We start from the raw sequence: 12,409 nt of genomic DNA on the forward strand, positions 1-12,409 counted from the left end.
TGCTGGAATCTCTCCTCAAAGGATGGACACTATTTTTGTCCTTTGAACTTTAGTTTTAACCCCCTCTATGAACCATGATCCATGATCCATAAAGTGATCCCCTGCTCCGTGTCCACAATGCCCCCATACCAATTTCTGCCATGGTCTGGCACTTGGTCTCTTGCATATCTACTAGACTATAAGGACCTTGAAGACAAAGACCACATTTCATTCATCTCTGTGTCCCCAGAGCCTTGCACCATGTCTGGTATACAACAGGGGTTCATTAAATGCTCAGATGATGAAAGATTCAAATTCTGCCATCAGTGGAACTGAGAAGTACATGCTAGGAGAGCTGTCTTAGCAAAAGTCAAACAATTTACTACAACACCCATAATTCTCTACCCTTTGCATTGCAGGTACCTTTCTGGTCACTGTGATGGTGAGGAATGCCTTCTCAAACCTAAGTTTGGAAGTCGGAAGCATCACTGTCACAGGCAAGGAATTTCGGGAAGTGGGTACAAAACTCATGACCAGAGTCTGGGGCGTTGCACTTGCTTGGGATCCAGTGAGGAACTCTTCAAAACAAAGCTCTGAAATACTTACCTCGCTCTATAGATGTTAAGGGGCAGTGAAATAAGCAGTAAAACATTCAACCATTGTTAAGAATTCTGAAACATCCGAGTTTGTATTCATTATGTTGCTTTAGGCTCCAAGCAACAGAAAGCCCAACAAAGGAGGCTTTCTGCTCAAGGTTTTATTGTTCCACCTACTAAGAATTTAGGAGGTAAGTAATTCCAGGGTTGGTTCAGTGGCTTAGTGTCACCACAAGGACCCAGGCTCATTCTGTTGACATGTTCTTTTTTTTTTAACAATTTTATGTATTTATTTGACAGAGAGCATAAGCAGGGAGGGGGGAGCAGGCAGAGCGGGGAGCTGGACTCAGGGCTTGATCCCAGGGTTCTGGGATCATGACCTGAGCTGAAGGCAGGCACTTAACAGACTGAGCCATCCAGGTGCCCCTGTTGTCCAGTTCTGCCATCCTGAGAGCTTCTGCTTTGTTCTTAGGCTTGCATCTCATCAACATGGCTGCTGCAGTTCCAGACATCACATGTCAGTCCAGCATTACCCAGCAGCTGCTCCAGCTTTTTTCCCTTTCTGTAGCTCTTGTTACTGGGGTGGGGAGGGAGCATTTCCCCCGCTCATCCCTAGCAATCTTCCTGTCAGATACCATCACCCAGGGTCATGCACCCCAGTTGTAAGGAATGCTGGGAAGCAGGTATCCCGCACCTCCGGCTTTGTGGGAAAAGGTAGATTCTGGCAACCGGGAAGAGTGGGGAACTGGCTGCTGGGTAGGCAACCAACAGTGGCAGTCACAGAGCTGAAAGTTCATCTCAAATGTGTTTGCCAGGGCTCTTTGAGCAGCAATGGACAGAAAAACAGCTCAAACTAGCTCAAGTCAGAGGAAGTTTTATCAACTCAGAAAAGGCCAGGGTTTAGTCACAGCTGGATCCATCACTCAATCATCAGTCATCAGAAATCTGTCTCTTCCCATCTCTTCGTTCTACTCAGGCTTCATTGTGATTCCCTCTTCCCAAGCAGTAGCAGGATGGCCCCAGGCTTCAATCTTTAACCCTAGAGGAGGAGTGCCTCTTTGTGGATATTTCCAGAAGTCCTAAGGTTGCCTCTCCTGGTCCAAGCTTGGTTCATGTTCCCTTCAGGACCCAGTGCTGAGGCCAGGGGAAAGTGGTATTGGGCAGACCAGAATCACATGTTCACCCAGAATATGATGAGGGGTCAGCTTCACCCAAACCAAGTACTGAGAGTGGGAGAAGGAGGGTTCCTCAGGGAAAATGTCACCTGTAAGTGCTCTTACCAAGAGAAGGGGGACCTGAAAACCTGGATGGGGGAAAATGACATCTGTCCTTGTTACTGTCCATGGCCCTCATTTTCCACATATGGAATTTGAGGCTGAGAGAGGTTAAATGACTTTCCAGAAGTCACTCAGCTAATTCATAGCAGGATCAGAGGTAGCAACTACTTTTCCTGATTTCTTCACTCAGGGTTACTGGACCATCTTTCTTCTTAAGATTAAGAATGGTGGGGCGTCTAGGTGGCTCAGTGGGTTAAGCCTCTGCCTTTGGCTTGGGTCATGATCTCAGGGTCCTGGGATCAAGCCCCCCATCAGGCTCTCTGCTCAGCGGGGAGCCTGCTTCCTCCTCTCTCTCTGCCTGCCTCTCTGCCTACTTGTGATCTCTCTCTCTGCCAATTAAATAGATGAATGAAATCTTATATATAAAAAAGATTAAGAACAGCTTCTGTGTCTAGCATCTTAGCTTTGCTTTGTATAATTTTTACAGACCTTCGAAGTTGGAGTTCTCTGAATGGGAATTCACTGGGAGAGAATTTTTTACAGATCAATGGTACTCAGATCTTAAAATAACCAGGTCACTGGGGTCTAGAGACGCACATGAATCTGCCAGTGCAGATAAAACACATTCCTATCTTAATCACTATACTTTAATATATTCATGGTTTAGTATTTTCAGAGCATACCAACTGCATGTACATTTTCCATTTTTTAGACTTGATATAATAATATTCTTTACAGATATATACAGATGACAAAGCAATTAAACACAGCATTCAGCCCTTGAGAAATGGGAATTGCCTTGCTGTAAGGGGTGAGAAACCTAAGACTCAGAATAACTAACACTCCGAGGTTCACACAGCCGGTAAGAGGCCAATAGAAGAACCCAGAAATGTACCATGGTGTGCTGAGGCTGGCTGCCAGCAGCTTGTGAGAGCTGGTTCTGTCCACCTCTTTTTTTTTTTTTTTAAAGATTTTATTTATTCATTTGACAGAGAGAGATCACAAGTAGGCAGAGAGAGAGGAAGGGAAGCAGGTTCCCCGCCGAGCAGAGAGCCCGACGCGGGACTCGATCCCAGGACCCCGAGATCACGACCCGAGCCGAAGGCAGCGGCCCAACCCACTGAGCCACCCAGGCGCCCCCTCTTGCTCTACAATCACTGCCGTCAGCTTGGCAGCTTGAAATCTGCCTTAGTGGCAATACAGACACCAAAGAAAGCAGCAAACACTACAAATCAGAGCTCCCCACTCCCTCCCTTAACTGGTAGTTAAACATTAACAACATACGGCCACAGGCCTGTCTCCAAATCTTGTGTTATCTGCACTGGCAACTGCCTGCCTCTTTCCTAACAACCAAAGAGGTGTCTTTAGTCCAATGGTGGACAAGATGGTTTGAGTTTTTACCCATTTCTATGGCCTAAATGTATGCTAAATTTCTGAGCATACCTCTGCCTCTGCCCTTTGGCAATCTCATCAACACTACCCAAGTCTGATGCTTGTTCCCACTGTGTTTATAGCTCCTTCCAGTCTGCAAGAACCAGCTGGAATAAATGCCAAGGAAAAGAATGTGAGTATTTGTTTTTTTAGACACTTAACACCTCACCAGAAAAAGATGTCTAAACACTCTACTTTAGTTTTGGTTTTGGGCTTATTGGTGCTAATAGCCAGAAAACTAGGAAGCATAGAGGTTTCTTCCATTTGAAAAGAGATCCAGAAGGAATGGAATCAAACCAAGCATATTCTCCAACCACTACAGTATCACATTACAAATCAGTAATAAGATATCTGGGATAGGTACATACCTTTTAGACATCTTGGATATTCAAGAGCATATTTGAAAAACATCAAGAGGTCAAAGGAAAAATTCACAAGGAAAACTTTAAGATATTTTTGAGTGATGATAGTACAACCTATCCAAATTTGTGGGATGAAGCTAAAGCAGGGCTCAGAGGAAAATTTATAGCTGTTGATGCTTAGAAAACACACCTGGGTTCCTTAGTTTTTACAGCAAGACTAAGTCCTCAACTCCTTGCTATTGACATTGTCTGTGCATGTCAATAACAAAAACTGTGCATCTACATTATCCAAGGCCTGGTGTTAGGGACTGCAGCTACAAAAGCGAATAAACAGCCATGGTCCCTGCCTTCTTGGAGACTAGTAGGTGAAACTACTGAATAAATTAGCATCTGGTTAGGAGTTGTGATAAGTGTCTAACTAGAAGCAATGGGGTGCAGTGACAGCAACCAACACAGGGTGGCCTAGCAAATGTGATCAGGCCTGTCGGAAGGAGACATTCAAGTTGGAACTTGAAGATAAGACAGTCAGTCATGCTGGAATGCAGAATAAGAGCTTTCAGGGTGCACAGATATGAAGGCCCTGGGGCTGGAATTTGGCCTGAGGCCAAGGGGGCTGGGTAGGAGGAGCATGTAGGAGATTACAGAGAAATGGACAGAGGCCAGATCCCATGAGGTCTTAGGTACCAAGACAAGGACTTGGGTTTTATTCTTAGGCCATGGGAGACCACTAGGGGTTGAGTTCTGCCATGTAGCTTCCTGCTATACAGGCTGTCCTCTCAGGCTGGCCGTTTAATAGGTCCTACTAGAACTTACTCAAGGAGAATACCTTATGCCTCTTGATCTCTCCTCCTAGAACCCACAGGCTCACTTACTCCTCTTCCTTCACAATAGCTCTATGATCCTGTCCTCTGGAGAAACTTGCCCTGATACCAGCTATCCACTTTGTAGAGGTCATAGCTCTGTGCCTTCCTCTGCACCAGATACAGCAGAAAGCATGTCACACCCTCCCCTCATTTAATCCACAGCAGCCCAGGAATCGAATGATATCAAATCTTCATAGAAGCAGATGTTCTCAACCTACTGCCTCCCTCTTACACATTCTCACAATCCTCTGGACCCCCTCTCTCCGCAGCAGTTAGCACTCTGTATTTTGTCTGTTTCCTTGTTTGTCTTCCCTCCCAAACTTAAGGGCAAGGCCCAGGTCTCTATTCCTGTATCTCTGGGCGTCAAGCATGGGGCCTGGTCCAGAGCAGGCTCTGTTAAAGGTGGATGCATGGTGGACCCTTAACACTGAGCCCACATTCAGACTAAAGTTACTTACCCTGTGATTCATCCCTGGAGGTGAGCCACGTGGGTCCCACAGGGTCTGTTTCCATTCCACACCCTATACTGTGGGTACCCTTGGCACAGTTGCTGTGGGGTGGGAGGTGGTGTGCCAACTGTGGATGGGCATTTCACCAGCCAGCTGTTTTTTCTGCAGAGAGAGAAAGGGAACGTGCAGGTATACGTGGAACCTGGTCAGTATGTGGATCCTTTCACGACTGTGACTCTGGGCTCGCCAGACAGTGACAAGGATTTACGTTTCCAGTGGTCATGTGGTAGGTGTCTGCAGAGTTCTAGAACTATCCTATCTCGCCACAAAGTAATGGACAGAGGTCAGCTTTGCCATTTTTTAACCTTCACACAGGTAATCACTTTTGCCTGCCCCTTGTAAGTGCCAGATTAAGAATTCCATGGAAATGGCAGGGTGGGGGGAAGCAGTGGGAAACCAAGGCAGATGTAGCCTTGAAGGCAGACAACAAGGAGATGCACTATCTGTAAAATATGTGAGAACAATAATTAATCCTAAAAGTCAATCTGCTTTATTTTCACCGCAAAAGTCAGTAATAAAATAAAAACAACAACTGCCCTCCTTTCACTTCCTTGCCCTTGATACATTGCCAGGGAGAGTCTAGAAGTGAGGAGGCATTTTCAGACAAATCAAGAGAGTAGCACCAGTGCCCATTACTTAGAAATGGTTGTCCTCCTCTCTATAGGGATATAGCCTAGGTGGGCAGTCATTCTTTTGAAAATTAATGCCATCCCTACTGTACATATTATTTTTGTTAACTGTTTTTTCTTTGAACAATATATCCTGCATATTTTAATGTCATGATATCTTCTCCATCTTGATTTCACAATAAGTGTATAATAGACTGTCCAGTTAGTGTATGATCATTTATTTACTGGTACCCTATTTTTTGGACATTTAGGTTGTTTTGAATTATTTGCCCTTATAAACAACATTGTAATGAACATCCCTATAGTTCTATCTTTATTTGATTCTCTGGTTACTTTCATAAATAAATTTTTAGAAAATAATAAATTTTAAGAAATGGAATAGCTGGGTCAAAAGTCATGGAAATCTTGAAGCCTTTTGATATCCACTGGTAAGTGCTCAGGATACCCTTTTGAATATTAATTCTCATTATCAGGATTCATAGAGGATGCACATATAGAGTTTGGGTGGTTGAGCTGATGGCCTGACCCTAGATCATGTCTCATGAATGGCACTGGTGGAAATAGCAGATGATTGCAAGCACCCTGAATATTTATCAAGAGGTACATCCAGACAGGGAGGACTACATAGCTGTTAACAAAAATAAGGCAGCTGTATGGCTACGGGATGCTTACTAAGATGCATTAAGAAAGGCCAAGTCCAGAAGGGCATAGAGAATGCTATGTGTGGAACAATGAAACACACACAAACATACATACCTATATTCCGACGCAGGCAGGGATTGGCTCTGGAAGGACACGCCAGAACTCTGTGCAAGACAAAGATGGGAAGGCAATCACCTCCACTCTGTGCGTTTGGTACCTATAGGGAGTTAAATACTGAATCCGAAAGGATACGTTCATGTCCTCATCCCCAGAACAATGACCTCTGCAATGAGTCTCTGCAGAGGTAATTAAGACTCTGCAGATGAGGTCATCGTGGATTACCTGGGTTGGCCCTAAATCCAATAATGAGGGGGACGGGGGAAGCGAGGTGATTGATGGATAAACATCCATCAACAGAGATGAAGGGCAAAGGATACAGGGACTTACTGAGATGGTATCATAAAGCCAGAGGGGACATGCGGCCTCTCAGATGGGATACAGGCCCCAGGTCCCCAGGTCCCCAGGTCCCCATTGTACCCACAGGGACGTACAGGTGAGGTCAGCCTTCCAGATGGAGTGAAATTACACCAGGGACAAGAAACTGCCTGGGTGCTCACCCAGGCAGAGCTGTCTATCCTCCTGGCCTCTCTCCTGCTGTATGCCTGGCCGTTCATTCTTCAGCCAGTGGCCGGTGCCACATGAAGTAAAAGCAGCTGACATCCCCTGCAGGTGTGCTCAGAGTCAGGGGGAAGCTCCAATCATTTCCCCAGGAGCATCCTTCCGCAGCACTGTCGCCACACCCTACAAGTGGGAGTGCTCCTCAAATTCTCTCTTTGGAGCTCCTTCTCTTATCTATGACTCTTTTCTTCCCCAAAACGCCAAACCGAAAGGGTCCTTGGATTGGTAACAGCATTTTCCCCCTTCCCCTCAGGACGCTGCTGGGCCCAGTGGAGCTACTGTGTTGAGAGGCAGCTGCTCCGCACGGACCAAAGGGAGCTGGTGCTTCCTCCGGCCTGCCTGCCACCGCCCAACTCCACCGTCACCCTGCGCCTGGCCACCTGGAGAGGCGGGGAGCTGCAGAACCGGGAGGAGCAGTGCCTCTATGTGTCTTCCCCCCTGGAACTCAGGCCTCGAGTCAGGTGGGGGCAAGAGAGCAAATTCCTGTGGCATTGCCATCCCTTCAGCCACCATTTACTGAAGACCTAGCTCGGGATGTTATAGACATAGGGACAAGTCTTATAGGAGTGGCCCAATAGACCTGGTCACAGTTCTCACACGGAGTGCTTCCTGGTGGTCAGCAATGATTGGCCCCAACGAATGCAGGGAGGTAGTGTATCCCAATGACAGCATCCCGGACTTGGGACCAGGGAAGGTTTCCCTTAGCAGAGATGTGAAGGAAGAGGAACTAGCATGGCAAGAAAAGGGGGCAGGAGAGGAAACTGGATGGCAAAAGTAAGGAGCACAGAATAGCTGGAAGTGAAAGAGACAGGTATGGCTCAAGTATGGAGGGAGAAAGAGGGGCAAAAAGAAACTGGGAGAAAAGGCAGGGCCTGGCTCTGGTGGAACCTTGTGGGTTATATCACAGACATCATTTTGTAGAGTTCTGGAAAAGTCACCCAAGAGTTGCAAGTAGGCCGGGGATGGGATCGTGCCTTACTTCAAAATTCTGTGGTAACAGGGTGGAGAGTGGGTTGAAGGAGGGCAAGAGAGGGCTCCGGGAGATCACTTGAGTTCTTGCAGGAGTCAAGGTGAGAGCTCAAGGTAGCCTGGTCTATCAAGTGGGTGCGAGCAAGAAGTAGATGTCTCAATTATCATATGATCTCCCTGATATGAGGAATTTGAGAAGTAGGGCAGGGGGTCAGAGGGGGAAGGGAGGGAGAAAAAAATGAAACAAGTTGGGACCATGGAGGGATACAAACCATAAGAGACTCTTAATCTCAGGAGACAAACTGAGGGTCAATGGGGCGTGGGGGAAGGGACAGGGTGGCTGGATGATGGACATGGGGGAGCGTATGTGCTATGGCGAGTGCTGTGAACTGGGTAAGACTGATGATTCACAGACCTGTGCTCCTGAAGCAAATAACACATTATATGTTTAAAAAAGAAAAAGAAGTAGCTGTCTCCCTCAAACTGGGAGTTGATGAGAGTTGGACAAAGGGTCTATATGTACAGATGCAGGCAGGGATAAGGGAACAAACTAGGGTTGGCAGTGCAGGACTACAATAGGAGGAAGCCACTTTCCTTCTCAGGATTGCATAGGAAAGGAGGGGGGATGGCATTGCTAGGACCACCGGGAGCTGGGGTCTTGGTTAGAGGAACAGCCATTGCCAACTCCTGCCCACCTGTTAAGGCGCAGGTTCATTGGTAAATAAATACCCACCTCCCCCACCTTCACCATCTGATCCCCAGCCAGTGCCTCCCATTGCTAGACCCAACCAGAAGCCAGAGGCATGGAAACTCAGGTGACACAGTCCATGGAGATTAGTCACAAAGATTTGTAGGAGAATGTCTGGTACACCTGTGCTAGGATGGACATGAAGACAGAAGTAGGGAGATTGAGAGTTGCAAAGAAGTTAAAGCTGAAAGGTCCTGCACATGGACTGGACACACGGCAGGCGCCAGAGTGACCTTTTATTGGCACTAGGGAGGGAGTGGGATGCTAGAGAGAAGGCCCAGTGTCTGAACATAGACGTGTTGGTGCGTGTTCCCTTTCCCCACTAAGGAGTTATATGACCTGGGACAAATCACATTGGCTCCCTGAGCTTGCTTTGCTTGTCTGTGATAGGGGATTCTAATACATTGCTCCTAGGGTCGTGGTAAGCCCTGGATAAGCAAACAATGATGCAAATCATTTATAACCTGTGGCATGCATGCAATAAAACCACAGCATTCCTTTATTACTGTTAGAACTAGAAGGAATCACGGAAATATCGTCTGCTCTTATCACCCCTTGCCACTTTGCAGGTGAGGAAACTGAGGCTCAGAAAGTTAAAGTGACTCATGCAAGGTAACCATTCTTACGAGACAGGGACAGGATCGGAGGACCCTAGGTTTCATGCACTTTCCATACCATTGTCTTTCATCGGGAGTGAAGTGGGAATTCAGTCAGGCACAAATCATTCCATCTCCATGACCAACGCTATGTCCTGGTTTTGGTTGGGGCATGGGTTGCTTTTATTTCCTCTTTCACTTGAAAAAAAAGCCCTCTGCCACCTTCACAAATGACCTGAGAAGAACCAGACAAAAGACGACGAGGCCACAAGGCTGAAGTGAACTTCCACACTCTGTTCTATCTCCCTCTCAGCTGTGAGAACTGTGGACCAGCGAATGCCAGTGAAGATGTCGTGCTCAGAGTCACCATGGGGGATGACTCCTCAGTAGCCATGTTCAACTGGGACTTAGAGGACGCCTCTCTGGGGAAGGTGAGGACACTGGCAGCCACTCCTGTTTTGGCTGACTGTCAGCCACATGTGTCACATGCCCAGGACTGAGCTGAGGATAGGGGGATGGGGTGGTGGTGTTCCCCAGAGGAAAACCAGGGCATTGGTCAGAAGGGAGAATGAACACAAGGGAGCAGAAGCAATGGGGAAACATCACAGCAAATGCTGCGGGGGCCCCAGCTCAGTCCCTCTGCCCAGGCTGACACACCCGTCCCAGCCTCTGTGGAGGGACTGCTCACTGGTCACCGATGGACGCGGGGGTCTAATGGCCCAGCCCCCTGCCTCTGAGTAAGAGAACTTCTGTGGTACAGCTCACGCTCACTGTGGGATCAGGCTGAGGCTGGCTGGACACCTCCTGAAACCATTTCTCTGCCCTCTGCTTCCCTCTCCGCTCTGGTTTTCCCAAGAGCCTCCCTCAGTAAATGACCTGCACATGAATCCCAGTCTAGGGGTGTCCTTCAAGGGACACCTTTTGTCTGATCTCAGACAAACACCTACACTGGGCTAGAAATTGGGTATTTGGGCTGACTCGGGGAAGCGTGTGGTGTCTTTGCTCGAAGGCCCCAGGGGTGAGAAGCCACTGTCCTGCTGAGTCCGGGAGCCTGGTTGAAGCCTCAGGGTCTCTACGCTGCTGCTCTCTTTCAGGCTGAGCCTCTCCCGGCTGCCTGCAGATTCCGGGGATTTTGGCTGAGTGCTTCAACCCTCCCTCAGAGCAACACCTCCACACTGCGGCGGAACAACTCCTTCTTGCAGACCTGGGGCCAGGCCACGCGGATCGGAGCCACAGGTGTGCAGGCCTCCGCTCAGTTTCTTGTCATGGGTCCCGTCTGCCACAGAAAGTGAACCAAGACAAACCCAGAAGCCCTGAAATGTGGGACTTTGGTGCAGGGTCAGGGGCCAGACACAGGCTCTGGGGTTCATCCCTTTGCCACCACTTTCTAGCTGGGAGGCGAGGCACTTCAACTCTCTGCACCTCAGTTTCCTGCCTCTGAATTGCATTATGCAGGGTGGAGGAGACAGATTGTTCCGGGGTGGTGCAGTCCGCGTGTCCTGCCAGAAGATTCTCACTTTAAACAAGCCCAGTGCGGTAGGAAATGTAGATTCTCAAAACGACAAATGATGGGTGATTATTCTTTTGGGGATGGATTCACTTGACTCAGTTTTTCTCAAAGTGGCCCACGGACCTCCCATACTGGAACAACCTGAGGTACTAATTCAAAATGAACACTCTGAGGTGTGCCCCGAACCTTTTGGATTAGGTCTACACTAATCATTTTTTTAAGATTTTTTTATTTGTTTGACAGAAGGAGAGACACATCGAGAGAGGGAACACAAGCAGGGCATAGTCAGAGAGGGAGAAGCAGGCTTCCCGCTGAGAAGGGAGCCTGATGCGGGTATAAAGGGCTCGAGGGTCATGGCCTAAGCCAAAGGCAGATCCTTAATGACTGTGCTACCCAAGCGCCCCTACACTAATCATTTTGGTTAAAGATTGGTTAAAATTGGTTAAAAATTGGTTAGGACTTGGTTAAAATCATATTGGTTAAAATTCTCTTTATGCCCAGCTCTTCCAGGTATATATTCTTTTTGAAATACCAGTGATATAGGATGCTGGTGCAGGTGGAGGCCTGGAAAAAGCAAGGCTTTGGGCAGAATCAGCCTGTTTCTAGATTCTGGGCATGGCCCTTCTGAGCTCGGTGACCTTGAGCAAGTCATTTTGTTTCCCAAACACTTCCTCCTCACCAAAGCGGTGAGGAAGCTACTAATATTAGCCCTTTTTGGGTGCCTGGATGGCTTGGTTGTTAAGCGTCTGGCTTCAGCTAAGGTCATGATCCCAGGATCCTGGGATCGAACCTCACATCAGGATCCCTGCTCAGCAGGAAGCCTGCTTCTCCCTCTACCACTTTCCTTGCTTATATTTCTTCCCTTGCTATGTATCTCCCTGTCAAATAAATACATATAATCTTAAAATATATGTAAAATATATATAAAAATGTGTGTGCGTATATATATAGATATAGATATAGATATAGATATAGATATAGATATATATCAGCCCTGTTTTACAGATGAAGGACTGACTCTCAAAATGTGAGGCCCCAGGATACCCGGCATCAGGGAGAGCTGTGAGATATGCAGATTTCTGGGCCTCAGTCCAGAACCTCCAGAGAGGTCTGAGGCTCAGGGTCAGGACACGGGCTGGGACTCTGCATGCTTAACAAGCTCCCAGGGCGATCCTGAAGCCTGGTGGTCTGTGTGACCCACAGAACCCCTCAAGCACCCTTCGTCTTCACTCCCAGCAGTAACCAGGCACGCCCACGGAGAGGACACCCATGTGATCAGCTCTCTGCCTCCCCCTGCGGTGCCCACGTGCACCATCACCCCGGAGGAGGGTACCATTCTGACGCGCTTCACCATCTTCTGCAATACATCCTCGGCCCTGGCCCCCCTGGAGTACTGCTTCTGCCTGGAGTCAGGTACCGGCCCAGGGCTCCTGCTCTCCCTTCAGCTGCTAGGCTCCACTTCTCCTAGAACAGGGAGCCGCAAAAAGTGTGTTGCATGTGTGAAAGAGGTTTGCAGAATAAAGAAGCGCCTACACCTTAACCCCAGCCCCAGGCACACTGACCCAGCCACACACCTGCAGGGAGGGGGTGCTATTTTTAAGGTCTCCTCCTCCTCTCTTC

General features: G+C 48.0%; 1 protein-coding gene across 1 annotated transcript in view; it reads left to right on the plus strand.

The window, feature by feature from the left end:
* The window catches only part of PKD1L2 (polycystin 1 like 2), a 90,238-nt gene that overhangs the window by 24,047 nt on the left and 53,782 nt on the right, over positions 1–12,409 (plus strand). Inside the window, exons 8-14 of the mRNA XM_044256016.1 lie at positions 399–476; positions 3,367–3,416; positions 5,126–5,243; positions 7,220–7,427; positions 9,593–9,710; positions 10,374–10,515; positions 12,026–12,202. Of these exons, the coding sequence (XP_044111951.1) occupies positions 399–476; positions 3,367–3,416; positions 5,126–5,243; positions 7,220–7,427; positions 9,593–9,710; positions 10,374–10,515; positions 12,026–12,202 (891 nt within the window). The remainder of the gene's footprint in view (positions 1–398; positions 477–3,366; positions 3,417–5,125; positions 5,244–7,219; positions 7,428–9,592; positions 9,711–10,373; positions 10,516–12,025; positions 12,203–12,409) is intronic.

The sequence above is a fragment of the Neovison vison genome, chromosome 7 (genome assembly GCF_020171115.1).
Source record: "Neovison vison isolate M4711 chromosome 7, ASM_NN_V1, whole genome shotgun sequence".
Lineage (NCBI taxonomy): Eukaryota > Metazoa > Chordata > Mammalia > Carnivora > Mustelidae > Neogale > Neogale vison.